The sequence below is a fragment of the Callorhinchus milii genome, unplaced genomic scaffold (assembly GCF_018977255.1).
Source record: "Callorhinchus milii isolate IMCB2004 unplaced genomic scaffold, IMCB_Cmil_1.0 Scaffold3, whole genome shotgun sequence".
NCBI classification, from domain to species: domain Eukaryota; kingdom Metazoa; phylum Chordata; class Chondrichthyes; order Chimaeriformes; family Callorhinchidae; genus Callorhinchus; species Callorhinchus milii.
The window spans coordinates 97,278,434-97,293,066 of record NW_024704744.1 but is presented as its reverse complement, the minus strand read 5'-3'; the positions used below and the strand labels follow the sequence as shown (position 1 = coordinate 97,293,066).

General features: G+C 43.2%; 1 protein-coding gene across 1 annotated transcript in view; it reads right to left on the bottom strand.

Annotated features, from left to right (window-relative positions):
* Window positions 1-14,158, bottom strand: part of fshr (follicle stimulating hormone receptor) — a 51,486-nt gene extending 37,328 nt beyond the window's left edge. Inside the window, exon 1 of the mRNA XM_007904998.2 lies at window positions 13,863-14,158. Coding sequence (XP_007903189.1) covers window positions 13,863-14,059 — 197 coding nt within the window. The 5' untranslated portion in view covers window positions 14,060-14,158. The remainder of the gene's footprint in view (window positions 1-13,862) is intronic.
* Between the last annotated feature and the right edge of the window lie 475 nt (window positions 14,159-14,633).

Sequence of the window (14,633 nt, the reverse complement as noted above, 5' to 3'; positions counted from 1 at the left end):
GTCGCGTTGCTTGATATACTGAGCCTTTTTTTTATTATATATATAAAAGTTACAACGTTCTACCCAAAATGTACATTAATAGCACAGAAAATAATGCTGCTGAAAATGACAACGCCATTAAAATGATTTATACACTCCCAACGTATTTCAAATGTTCCGATTTTGGAAATGTTATTAGGGACCTGTAAATTTATCAATGTAATATAAATACAAACTACAGGTTTTAATGCACTGTTTTGGATTGGACCCCATGTTATAACGAGTTCACAAAGTTAAGGTGGTCTCACTTCCAGGTCGTCGGGTTACCACTGATGTCCTGGTTTCCGGTCAGACCCGACAGCTTCCTGTGCACATCCGCAGGTAGCCGTCCGGTCTACCTTTTCGCCCACAAAACATACAGTCAATTCACTTTACAATATATTCTGTGAAGCGCTTTGAGCCGTCTTGAAGATGTGGTTAGGTGTTGTGTCAAATGAAAGGATTGTATTACCTGGGAGTGAAACAATAATAATAATAATACTAAATATCTTTGCACCTCCACCCTTGGTGTCAGGAGGGCATCCCGAAGCCTTTCACACGATATATCGTAAAGCATGTGGGGGTTTGTTTGGTGTGAGAACACAGCACAACAATGTTCCGCAAACAGACATGTAGTGAATGAACAATTTTATTTGGATGAGGTTAGCCAGGATCAAATGCAAGGATTATTATTATTATTATTATTATATGACAGTACTGCACTTCCAGTAACTGTAGTACCACAGGAGACTCGTAAAAGAAGAGAACCTATGTTGTACGCAGTTGCTTGTATAAATGCAAGTTGATGCTGAATGCTGTTGTAACTGAGTTTAGAGCACATTATAATAATAACAATCCTCGCATTTGATACAGCGCCTTATCACGTCTTCGAGACGTCTCAAAGCGCTTCACACATTATACAGCAAAGGGAATTGACCGTATATTTTGTGGGCGAAACCCGGCAGCCAATTGCGCACAGCAGCGTCCCCACAAACAGTCGCGGATTGAGTGACCAAATTATTATTTTGAAGAGATTATTACCCATCGGAAAAGCGATCCGCCAATCGATTTAAATCTACTTAGTGCTTGGTAAGCAGAGGCGTCAGGCGGAATAAGGAAACTTGTCCAACGTTTCGCCCTGCTCGGGAATCGAACCCAGTTACTCTCGCTTACGAGGCGAGCGTGCTACCCTCTCAGCCACAGGGCTCCAAACACGAAGAAGCATGTGTGACTGCAAGCGATCCTTCAGTCGGAATGCCTTCCATACGTGAATTCTAACGGCTTGAAAAAAAACGGGCACAAACTTAAACTGATTGGGAAAAGCGAGACACTGAGAACGACCGTACGTGTCTTGACGGCTGTGCCGCGGAATATAATTGGTATTTTGCAGCTGTGATGATCGGGCTCGCGAAGAAGACAGGCTGGTTATAAGTCAGAGTGCTTCTCTGCACCCTTGAAAAGGATTGTTTTGAATTTTAAATTTTTCGGAAAGAGCCAATAACCTTCAGGATAAAGCCCCAAATCAACACACTTTCAATCTTAGTCACAGACAGAACAAAGTGAGCAGCTGGGCCTTGTTTATTGTTGTTTTATAACAGGTCCCCAAGAACAATCTCTCCAACGACCATTCATAACCGGTCCTTCCTAAAACTCCCACCAAGTCTCCTGAAAATACCTGAAGACTCACGGCTAAAGTGCACGCACGCTCTCTGACTACTGTTCTTTTTGTTTAATCATTTCCATCACGTCCGAACCACAATTTGCAATAAAATCCTGTTCAACGCTTTGCGGAAGGCTCTGCATTAAAATGCAAGGGTTCTTCTGGCTTCAATATTAATGGCCTGAGCCGTGTAAATTATACGGTTCACACAATTACGAATACCGCAAATTAAATTTGATTCACAACCTGCGAGTTAGAAAAAAAAGGTGCTCATTCACGCCACGGCTCTGTGTGGGGCACTGCTGTGCGCAATATTGCTGCCGCATTCACCCACAAAGTACACTTTCGACTGTACTTCACAGCATATCCTGTGAAGTGGATACCCTCCCCATTTGAAACGACACACCTCCCCTCGCTGGACTGCATTTTGATCAAATCGCACGGCTAGTGTGTCGTCGGTTTTCATCGCATTTGGCCAGGTTAGCATTAAGGCGCTACGGAAAGCTACTGCAATCTTTGGGAAGGAAAGGAGCTCGGCTAATCACTGTCCTTGAGGTGTTCAAATGACAGCCATTTAATAATAATAATAATCCCGGCATTTGATATAGCGCTGTTCACGTCTTCTAGACGTCCCAAAGCGCTTCACAGAATAAACTGTAAAGTGAATTGACTATATATTTGTGGGCGAACGCGGCATGGATTGAAAATGACCAATTTATTATTGTTTTTGGTTTTGGAGGGTTTATTATTAGGCTCTGTGTGGAGTAAGGAAACTTGCCCAAGGTTTTGCCTCCGGCCGGGAATTGAACTCCAGGATTGAACAGGATTGAAATGTCCAGAATCGAACACTTGGCTGACTGGCTGTTCATTTTTTTTTCTTGGCTGATGTTTCACTTTGTCGGTGAAGCATCAAGGCCACCCAAACTCTGTTCCCAAGAAGGTTATGCGATGTCAGGGTCTTCGTGGTTTGCCCCATTTTCCTTCAGCTACGGGGATCCTGAGATGCTCTGGAAAGGTTGGGGGGGGGGGGCGCTCACCATAATAATAATAATAATCAAAATAATAATCTACAGCGCCTCGTCACGTCTTCGAGACGTCTCAAAGCGCTTCGCAGAACAGACTGCAAAGTGAATTAACTGTGCATTTTGGGGGCGAAACGCGGGAGCCAATTGCGCGCGGCAGCGTTCCCCGCAAACAGCCGTGGATTGAAGTGACCAAATTATCGTTATTTCTCTGTAAAATGAAGCAAACAGAGTATTAAGTAGATTAATATATTAAGTAGATTAAAGTACTAAAGTAGATAAGATATAGATATATGTGGTTATTTCTTTTAAGTTGCACGTCTCGAGCCAATTTCTTTTCGGTATATTTGCTCGGCATATTAAAATTAACCCGCGGTTGTAGCAGCTGAAGAAGAATGCTGCATAAAAAAAATGACACATGGAATGATTCAGACGCCAGCCTCAGAAAGCGATCTGTCCACGTGGGGTCTGTCTTTTTCTTTCCAAGCGCTCAGCCTCCGAGACATTGCCACGGGGGAAGGGGGCAACGTAAACACAAATTGTTGTAGTTGTTGAATTAATGTGTATTTTCAGGAAAGCAATAAGTGCCTTGAAAACTGCCAAATGGACTCCCTTGACACGCCTTTGGCTTCCCTCCAGACTCCATCGATAATAACAATAGTCCTTGCGTTTTGATACAGCATCTTATCACGGCGTTGAGACGTCTCAAAGGGATTCACAGCGCATATTGTGAAGTGGATTGACTGTATAGTTTGTGGGCAAAGCTGTCCGTGGAAGCCACAGAGCCAAGAGAACAATCGTCGCAAGTGGTCATTGTAGTTCATGAATATTTTGATATTACCCACCGATTATTACATTTCTTCTTGTTTTCATTTTTTTTTAATGTTATTTCGTTTTATTTCACTGCATTTCCGATTGACTTTGTGTTATTTCGCGTTCGCGGTTAAAACGTGGAGCTTCCACGAATTCCAGTGGGAATTCTGGTAGATTATCGCCAACATTGCTCTGTCAGTTTGATTGACCCGAACACTCAGGAATCACCTGTCACCCTTTTTGCACAATGTTTCTCCTTTGGTGTGTTTTGTGCGGTTTCTAACTGTCAGCTTCTCCAAGTACAATGGACATTGCTGCCCTTGTCCATCAAATACTGCCACATGTAGCACTCATCATTTTCCTTCTACATTATATATATATATATACACACACACACAGGAAAGAAGTAGGTGGTGATGTTGGAGGGGAGGAGGGGAATCAGCAAAAATGCTTCATTTCTGCACTTCTCCATCCCTGTGGAGTGCACTGGGATTTGTAGAAAAAAATAGTATTTTTGTTCACAAATGGTCAGCTGTTTCCAACTCAACGGTTTACTTCCCAACTGCAGTCAGTGCGACTCTGAATTGTATCCCACTCAGTGAGCATCTTTTCGGACAACGATTACTCAGGTGGTACCCGTGATTCACTGCTGCCTCTGGATTCACACACAATAACATTTCGTGATTCAGTTCAGGACTGTTTGTGGGGACATACATTGTGAACGTAATAATAATCTTAATAATAATAGTAATCCTTGCATTTGATACAGCGCCTGATCACGTCTTCGAGACGTCTCAAAGCCCCTCACGGAAAATACTGTAAAGTGAATCGACTGCATGTTTGTGGGCGAAACGTGGCAGTCAATTGCGCACAGCAGCGTCCCCACAAACAGTCGTGGATTGAAATGACCAATTTTATTATTATGCTTTTTTATTGAGGGATTAGTATCAGGCGTGTGAGTAAGGAAACTTGGCTGTCGTGTTCAACCACAACCGCTAATGCACATTTGCTCTTTTTTTCATTGAAACGAGATTAAAATTTCTTCATTTCCATATTTTTTTTTACAACCAAAAGGGGAATGAATTTTTTGTTTTAAAAATAGAAAATTCAATAAACTGAAGGCAGTGATTTTTGCCTTTGGCTGTCGAGTGAAGTCTGAATATGCTGAGAACGCTTGAGGATATATACTGGATTCAGACAGAACAAAGTAGCGGGCTTGTTTATGAGCTTGCCTTCGCAATAAAACTGTGCAGCAGTGTTGGTTGAAAGCCTCTTGTCTCGATGGGGTTGGGTGGGAGAGAGTGGGCATATAAATCACTTAACTCCTTTAAGTTCAAAGGCAGGTTGGGTCTGGCTGTCTGCTTCTCACTTCCTGCCAGAAATATTTCCCGTTACTGAACACACAGTTTGAATCATGCTTCTGCTGCTTGTTATTCGAAGCAATCTCTAGCGCACGCCTTTTGACTTGAGATACATCAACGTCGCTGATGCATTTGCCTCCAGAATCACACAAAACAATTGCCGTTTCAAAAAAGTACGGCGACGCGTCGGCTTTTACCTTACGGTGTGTAATGCTCGTGTGTAAGGCGCGAGCAATATATTTCACGCCTTCGACTTTCTCAAGATGATTATTATTCTTGGGAGAGCGAGGTAACCGAAACCTGGGTTGCTTTCGCAAACGCTTCTTAACTCCCGCACTTTGAAGCCTGATCTTTGGAACGCTCAATAGCTTTGTCCTTTTGCTGCGATCGAAAGAGCTGTTGATAAACGAACCCTTGTGAAGAGAGTAAATCTCCAACGGGCAATGTTTTCAGAGGTTCTGTGATACAATGAGCTGCATAGCACAGCGAGGCACTGCAAATCACAGAGGATCTATCAGCCGTGCGGGCTTTAACGGCAGATCCCAGCAGTTACAGTTGCCAATATTAGGGCAACGCCGGTCAAGGTTGTTATGGCTGTTCCGCAAGTTTTTTCCTGCACATTGCACACCTCCTTGCAAGTTAAACGTGTGGACCTGTGATTTTCGCCCACAAAACATTCAGTCAATTCACTTCACAGTATATTCCGTGAAGCGCTTTGAGACGTCTCCAAGACGTGATAAGGCGCTGTATCAAATATAGCAGCCGTGCAGCCAAATGCGCACAGCAACGTCCCACAAACAGTCGTGGGCTGAGTGACCAAATTATTATTGTTTTTTTTTTCTTGAGGTTTATAATCAGGGTTGTAGAGTAAGGAAACTTGCCTAAGATTTTGCCCTGCCGGGAATTGAACCCAGGTCTCTCGCTTGCGAGGCGAGTGCTCTAACCATTGAGCTACAGGATGCCATGTTACTACATTACATTCCTTCACTAAACAATACACGTTTATATTCATGTAGCCTTTCATGTTGGGAGGACGTCCCAAGGATCTTGAAGGATGAAATGGGTTATTCAGTGTTAACTGAATCCACCGGTTGAAGGGGATTATTTTCGATCAGTATCTGTCAGGAATACCAATGGTAAGCTGATCTATCGGTCATTAAATTCTCTGGGTAAAGATCGTCAAAGCTTCGAGGGATATGTAATAGCAGGAGTGGAACACAAAAAGAATCCAAATAATCATCCTTGCGTATCTCAGAGCGCCTTTCACATCGGAAAGACGTCTCAAAGCGCTTCACAGGATTTACGGCAAAGTAAATTTTGTGGCGGAACCCAGAGGTCAATTTGGATTTCACTGTAACAGCGTTCTCACAAACAACCCCGAACTGAATGACCAATTTTATCTGGGAACCTGTGGCCAGGACACCATGAGAAGCTCCTTTGAAGAACAACAGCTATTATTGCTGGTCTGCCAGTCCTATAATTACAAGGTGTGAAAGGATAGCAATGTATTCTGGAGCTGTGTTCATCCTGTGCCTTGCAGTTTGCAGATCTCATTAACTTGTAGCTGCTTCCTGGAATCGCATTAGCACTAATAGATTCGGTCTCCACGATTAACATGCAGCTGTGTTATCTATGTTTGTGGATTTGAACAGAGGGTTGAAGAGGCAACTCTTGAAAAGACAAGAGGATAATTTGGAACAAGAGCCCAGAAAAAATCTCTACCTTGTGTGGTCTGCAAGTGCAAGTACTTTTTACAGAGACGAGCGTGGGTCGCTGGGTTGAAAGCTCCAACCTTGAAGAATGCTACTGCTATTTCTACGAGGATTTTGAATCAGACTTTCTTAGAAATCCGTGGGGTTTCTTAAGGTTGGTTTGGACGAAGGAGGCCTTTTGGCCCATCAGGGCGTGACAACAGGATAAAGCCATTAAAATACTCAGTAGACCGAACCTCCTGAAAAGAATCAGCACTCAACAACAACAACAACAACTTGCATTTATATAGCGCTCCACGCACAAGGTTGCATCTCAGAACGCTTCATCAAAATTGCCCGTGATCTGAAAACGCCAACAATGAGATCAAATTGACATTGATTACGTTATCACTGGTCGACAATTTCATAATTCAAACGATAATTATATATATATATATATTTACAAATCGCTGGTGGCTAGGGGCTACATCAAACGTGAGGATTATGGATATGTCTAAAAGCACAATTAGCAAAAAACACCTATGAATCCCTGTCTGCGTTGTGCCAGTATAATTAGCCTCGGGTGCCTGGAAACACTGATCCAGAAGTTCATGGCTGCTATTAGATTCACAGAAAGAGACAGTATAACAGAACCACAAGCAATAACCTCATGTTACAATATAATTTATAACCTACATCACGTTCCGAGAACAACACAGATGCTGCCGGGTTACCTGCGCCAAAGAGTTTTGGGGTTTGCAAATTGTCTGAGGAGGATAATTCCTCCTGCTCTTGTCCCAGCCTCTGTTTTCTCGCTGAAGGGGGAAAGGTACCGCAGCCAAGAAAAGAACGAACAAAACTCAGCTCAGCTCAGGTGCGACACAGCTGCCATTTGACAGTTCAGCTGAAGGAGCCGGGGGCACACAGTCAGACCCCCTTGAACAAACACTCACAGTGCATATTGGAGAAATAAGGCCGGTTGGCCCATTCTGGTTAGAGACCGCCAGGAATTGTTTTGAATGACATTTCGGTCACTGGGGTGCCAACCTATCACGGTTGCATTTCACTTAATAAGGAAACGCCGTCACAACGAGACAGACCATTCCGTTCGGTTTTGCATATGTATATATATATATATTACAAACATACCCGAGCGGAGAGGGTGGCCCATTTGGTGAAGAGTCGGGGATTAATTGATAACAGCTATCTTTTTTTTCTATTCCAGAACAAACAGGGCCACTGTTGTGTTGTGTGGTTGTACCTGTTGATACAAAGAACATTCTTAACAGCTGTTTCCCAGATTTCAGTGCAGAACTCCCTGACTGGGAGAGATAAGAGCACTGGAAGGGACTTATGTTATGAAACGTACAAAGAGTGTGTTGCTTATCAATGGCCATAACAAGTGTGCAGTTAAAGCTCCATTTCCACTGGTGACTGGTGCAACTCCAGTCTAGTCTGACGTCACTCGCTGAAGAGCTTGATCTGTCCTCCTGGCTATACTACTTTCTCACCGGAGAAAGCCTCACGTGATGAAAGGAGCACTTGTCTAGGGCGTGTGGAAAGCCAGAAAATCCTGCAGAATAAAACTGTCACTGCAATAACTCGCCAATCATTGAGGGTACAAAGCAACTGACTGCCTGGAAAACTATAACTGAAGACACCCACCACACTCCTGGGTAAATTTTCCTCCACTCTTTACCCGAAATAAAATAGGCGTTTACATTGGAGACTGAATTGTATTAATCTGGAATGAAATCTCCCGCGTGAATAAAGCACCTTTATATGGATGTTTTCCCTCAGTGCCCCAGAAAAATGGTATATTTACTAAAGAGAATACGCAGCTACAAGTCACGATGTAAAATCAAATACTTCAGATACCAGCAATTCAGTACGAGCTTTCACAAAGCACGAGCTGAAGTTTGTGACCTTTCGTAATGTAATCAACGTGACTACAGCAAACATTCAAATGTGTCGCAGATTTCGCCTCAACAATGCAGACAACCTTGTTGTTCAAAAGGGAGACAGGCAGAAAGGTATGAAAAGGCAGGGAAATGGGATAAAAATATCTGTCATGATCCATTAAACTGACAGAATAGGCTCGGTTGCTGAATGCCTCCTCCTGATCCTATGTTTGTGAATCTAAGTTCCAACTTTAGGAACGTAAAGACATTGGATAAGATCCCTGTCGCTCAGCGGTTAGAGCACTCGCCTCGCAAGCGAGAGGACCTGGGTTCGATTCCCGGCCAGGGCGAAATGATGGGCAAGTTTCCTTACTCCACATGCCTCCATTTACCGAGCAGTAAGTAGGAACCCGATTGTTAATCGATCGGTGGATCGCTTTTCCAGGTTTAATAATTCCATCAAAAATTAAATAATAAATTGACCGCTTCAATCGACGGACTGTTTGTGGGACGCTGCTGTGTGCAATTGGCTGTCGCGTTTCACCAACAGATATGCTGCCCACCATTGGCAATCCTTGAATGTTCAATAATTATCTTAACAAGCTTTAAAAAATGAACCTAGACTTTCACCATGAAAACAAATCAAGGCTTTAAATAGAGCACCACCTGATGAGAGCACACGTTTCTTTAGCCATTGCTATGAAACCTGATAGCCAAAGGGTCAGGCACGTTAGATTTTTATTTAAGTTTATTCTCTTGATGCAGTGGATTTTTGTGCGCATTTTAATTTGCTTTTCTGTCAACCCTCAAAAAAACCCAATGAAAATAATACTATAATAATTCTTATATTTAGAAACATAGAAACAGGAAGAGGCCATTCAGTCCCTCGAGCCTGTTCCGCCATTCTATGAGCTCATGGCTGATCAGTTCCACAAGTTCAATTACCCTCCCTTGCCCCATATCCCTTAATACCCTGACCTAACAAATATCTATCCACCTCAGTCTCAAAGGTGTGAAAAAATATTTAATATAGTGTCTTCCATGCTGGGAGGACGTCTCAAAGTGCTTCACAGGATTTACAGTAAAGTATAGTGCAGTTTCTCATATTCTTGTGAAACGCCATTACCTCTTTCGTAAGCACTTTAACTTTAAGCGCATCAAAGCACGCAAGCATTCGTCTCCATCTCACGTGCCTTACTGTCTCCTCAACAAGAAGATTTGTTCATACGAAGAAGGCCCTTCGGCCCACCTGACCTCATCCCTCCAGAACAACCACCCTATCTATGGTCCACACCATCACTGCTTTTTAAATGGTCCTGGCCTCCAGCATCTTCCCTATTCCAGCTGTTGATTACCCGTGAAGCCGTGTGAGATGTTTGGCCCACACCATAAGCCACTGTATCAAACGCAAAAGTTATTATCCTTCTGCTGTTCTTTTAAAAAAAAATCCCATAATCTGTATCCGTGTTCCCCTAAGCCTTTGCAGAATTGTTTTGCACCACTTCATGGACATTTGTGGACATTACCACGTGCAGGTTTAGCTTTTTTGCCTACAAAATACGCAACTGCTACACTTCACAGCAAAACACCGTCAACTGCTTGGAGACATCTCCACAACGTGACGAGGCATTACTAAATCAATTCCGAGGGTTCTTATCATATTATTATTATTATTATTATTATTATTATACTTCTTATTTCTACATCAATTAAAGTTATAAACAATGATTTTTTTTTCTGAAATTTAGACTTTTCACAAGAGTTTTGTGTGGTTTTAAAAGCTGGATCTCCTGCAATATTGCATTTTCTGCAAATTGTGTTTGCAAAGATTTGGTATGAAATGTTACGACACAAAGAGATAACCCAACCTGACTGTTTCTAAGAAGACTAGTTTGAAATTAAATGTAAGATTCACAAATAAATTTGGACGAGACACGACGGCTCTTTTTTTTCCTTTCAATGGCCTCATCGGAAATGGCTGTATTCATTTGAACGTACATTCTCGAGTGTCATTTTATCAACAAAATTATAAAGATTCACAGTTACCTTGTCAAGGCTGATTGTTGCTTCCTAAGCAATCCAGCCCATCAAATATTAAATTATTTCTGATGTACAATCAAACCGCATCACACACAAATCTCTATGGGAAGCTTTCCAGACAGCGTCGACGGTAACCAAACACTTAATTACAACCGGTCAGCGAGAGCATAGGAACAGGAGTCGGCCATTCAGCCCCTCAAGCCTGTTTTCCCATTCTATTAGATCATGGCTGATCCACACCGGAACTCCATTCACCCGTCTTTGCTCCATATCACTTGATACCCTTACCTAAGCAAAATCTATTGACCTCAGTCTTGAAAATTTGTACAAAACGAAACGGGAAAGGGGTCAAATAAGAATCAAGGTACAAAGTCAATCATCGGGTACAGTTTTGGTCTCAAGGGATTTCTGCCCAAGACTATTGAGGGGTCTATCATTCACAGCAATGAATCGTTAAAGTCCCCAATACATTCACATTTCATTCCAAACCAGATAAATGGTCTATCACCCCAAGCATTGTGTTTTCATGGGACCCGCCCCAAACCAAAATGGCCATTACCACAGGATTTCCCGTACGTTGCGCAGATGCAAAGTGCAAGGATGCAGCTAATGCCATTTCCTGAAAGATGGCCCCAGCTGAGTCACCTCTTGCACCTACCTCAGTGTGCATGAAGGGCCGTAAAGTGATCGCAGGGCACACCCAACCCAACAATTGGTCATGTTTAGCATGTGGCCCCATGTGCTAAATCAGCTGCAAGTCCACGGGACAGGCACTTGCTCTATAAGGAAAGGAAACCAGAGGAACACGTCCCTTTGGTGCTACATGAAACAAAATAATTTATTGTACTTTATTTCGGGACTGACACTTACATCACTCTGATTTTCATTAGAGGCAAAGGCCTGCAGTTGTCAGTAATTTAGCTGATGTTAATTCAACGTTATTAGACTCGACGTTCTTGACTCTAAGTTTGTGCTGCCTTTGTATTTGTATGGTCTTACTTTAATCTCAAATTCGTTGTTGACATTTCCTTGAGCTCCCTCTATGGTTTCTGGTTCACACCCTTTTTCATCATCCAGCCTATCTGCACATTTGCCTTGAACTCTTTAACTTCCCCAGCAATAATGCCAGCATTACAATGCTGCTGTAACTAATGTAATAAGAGTTATAATAATAATAAAAATAATAATCCTTACATTTGTTACAGCACTTTCCCAAAGTACTTTGTAGGATACCTTGTAAAGGGTAGTGGCTGTATGTTTTGTGAGCGACCTCGCAAAATTTGTGCACAGCAATATCCTACAGCCATGAAGTGTAGGACTAATTATTCTTTTTTTGGAGAGGTTGGGGAGAGTTTGACCAGGATACCCGGTGAAACTCCCTTCTCTTTTTGAATAGTACCGTGAGATCTTTAATGCCCGCCTGAACGGGCAGACAAAGCCTCAGTTTAACAGCTCCTCCGAAAGACGACACCGCCAGCAACGCGGCATTGGAGTTTCATCTGAAGATTGCATCGGTTTCAAATCCTGACGTGAGCGGCAAACACAAATCGGCGATGTGCCTCACGTTTCCCCACCCACCCACCCACCCACCTCCGCTCTCAGAAATATTAACAATCCACCACGAGAATCTCACGCCACAGTCCGCATCACCAAACCGCTCTTTTCAAGTCAGTATCAACCGTAAAACTTGAGATTTCTAAAACCGTACTTTTTATTTAAAAATAATCATTTCAACGAAAAGGTCAGCATGTCTCATGGCAGTGCGGGGGTAGTATATCCCTTGCGCATCGTTGAGTAAATTTGCTATTCACGTGTTATGCCAGCAATTGCACTCACTCCTTACGTAAACACAGTCTCATGTTTTTAATCGCAGGGTGTTCCTTTATTGTTTTCTACCTCTCTTTCTCTGGCCCTTGGCTTTCCTTCGTCTTTATTCTTCTCTTTACCTGGTTCGTTCTTTCACAAGTCTCTTTCTTTGTTTTGGACAGTTGGATGTCGGACACATTGTGGAAATCACATTCTTCGGAGAATCCAAACCGGACTGAGAGTGTTGCGTACACAATGGATGGAAATTACCCTCAGAGTAATGTCTCTCCCCCCAGAGCAGTCTATGTGCTCAGGAATGAGATATAAGTAGAAAGCACATGTTGCCTAATCCTAAGGTTCCCCTGATAGTCATCTTCTGCAGTATCTTGGCAGATAACGCAGACCATCTTATGTCAGTGACGCTTTGCTCATCACTGAGTGTCCCACCAGCACTTAATGTAAGTACACACACACATCCACACACCCACACACACACATACACACACAACGTGCAACCTACTGTAAGGAGAAATGGGTAATGAAAATAATAGGAAAAAGCACCAAAGAAGTTGAAAACTCGTTAACAACCATAATCCGAGAAAGGGGAGGAAACAAAAAATGCCAACGCATACTTTTCTTTAAGAAACAAAACGAGTTTGAGAAAAAAAAGATAAAAAGGCATAAAACTAACTGAACGTGCAAGTTACATTCCAATATATTCTCATACGCAGGGTTTGCAAAGTCTATTACTTCAATGACACAAAAACAATGAACCCCATGTTTAGATATGTGTAAGATGGGGAAGCGAGGAAATAAATTGTGGCGTCCTGTAGCTCAGTGGTTAGAGCACTCGCCTCGCAAGCGAGGGACCTGGGTTCGATTCCCAGGCAGGGGGCGAAACCTTGGGCAAGTTTCCTCACTCCACACGCCTGATAATAATCCCTCAAGAAAAAAGAACAATAATAAATCGGTCACTTCAATCCACGGCTGTTTGTGGGGACGCACAATCGGCTGCCGCGTTTCACTACAAAGGTACAGTCAATTTTCTTTTTGCGCAGTTTGCGCATTCAATTAATTTTTTAACTCAATACATATACATATAAATAAAAGATATAAATGTAAATAAAGCTGGAGGGTAATCCTGAATATAAAAAACGTATCCAGTACACAACAGAACCAGCTTTTGAAGGGAAGTTTTCAAGTCGACTTTCCACTTGGGGGTCCTACTGTGAATTAACTGCTGTGATGTTTTTCACAGTCTGGTTAGGGTGGGGGGGGCTGGATGATAGATGGGTGGGTGGGGGGGTCCGGATGGCGGTGCTGAGAAATGAATTTGCAAAAGGAAGGTCAGGGTCTTTTTTAGGGGGGTGGGGGTGGGGGTTAGTGGTTTGGCATCAGTTTCTCGAGTGTGGTGCATGTGTGTGTTTCCTTGTCCTACTATTTTTGCTGCCAGTTTCAGTTCCCTCTGGGTCAGTTTCCACAGTCAACAACAACCACCACAACAAGGCAAGAGCACAGCGAGAGCAGAGCAGAGCAGTTTGTTTACTCACAGCCTGTTGCAGCCTCCCGGAAGGTCCTTTGGCACATGGTCCACTTGCCTCTCTTGGCAGATGACATGATCGTCCAAGGTGCAGCGACAGATCGAGGGGCAGGAGCTGGATCTGGGTCTGGAGCTGAGGCAGGACATTGGGTCTGTCACCCAAAGAGCCAGCAGTAAAAAACAACCCAGGTGTTGCCTGATCCACATAGTTCTCCGGCGATCAGACCAGGAAAAAAAAAGCGGTTGTTCTCTCTTTGGCAAGTCAACAAAAAAGTAAAACAAACCCCCACCAAAAAAATCTGTTGCGTGAGTGCCACAACCTTTCCCCCCCCCCACCCCCAAACTGATTCCTCCCTTCTACAAGGGATGATGGATAACAAGTCACTCACTGGATAGAGCTCATTGCATCTGGGTTCCTGGAGGTGGAGCCTTGGGGAGGAGGGAGGGAGAGAGGGGGAACCAACAACACTTAAAAGACTCAAGTCTTAAGACTAGAGCATCGGTCAGCAGGCAGATCTGGCAACTTCCCCTCCTTTAACCAATTCCTGGATCGCTTGCAATCCCTTTGGCCAGCGTGTGAGCTTGTTGTAACAAATGTAAAGTCTGCTGGACTGGCTGTGGGAATGGTTAGCCCCCACTCTTATCGCGAGACGTTCAACAGACTCCACCGCATTCATGCTCTTGCCACAAGAGACCTTGTTACTCAGAACATGATGATAAGAGGGAGGTAACAGGGCAGTCAGTACACAAAAACAGGTTAAAACGAAAGCCTTCCAAATGA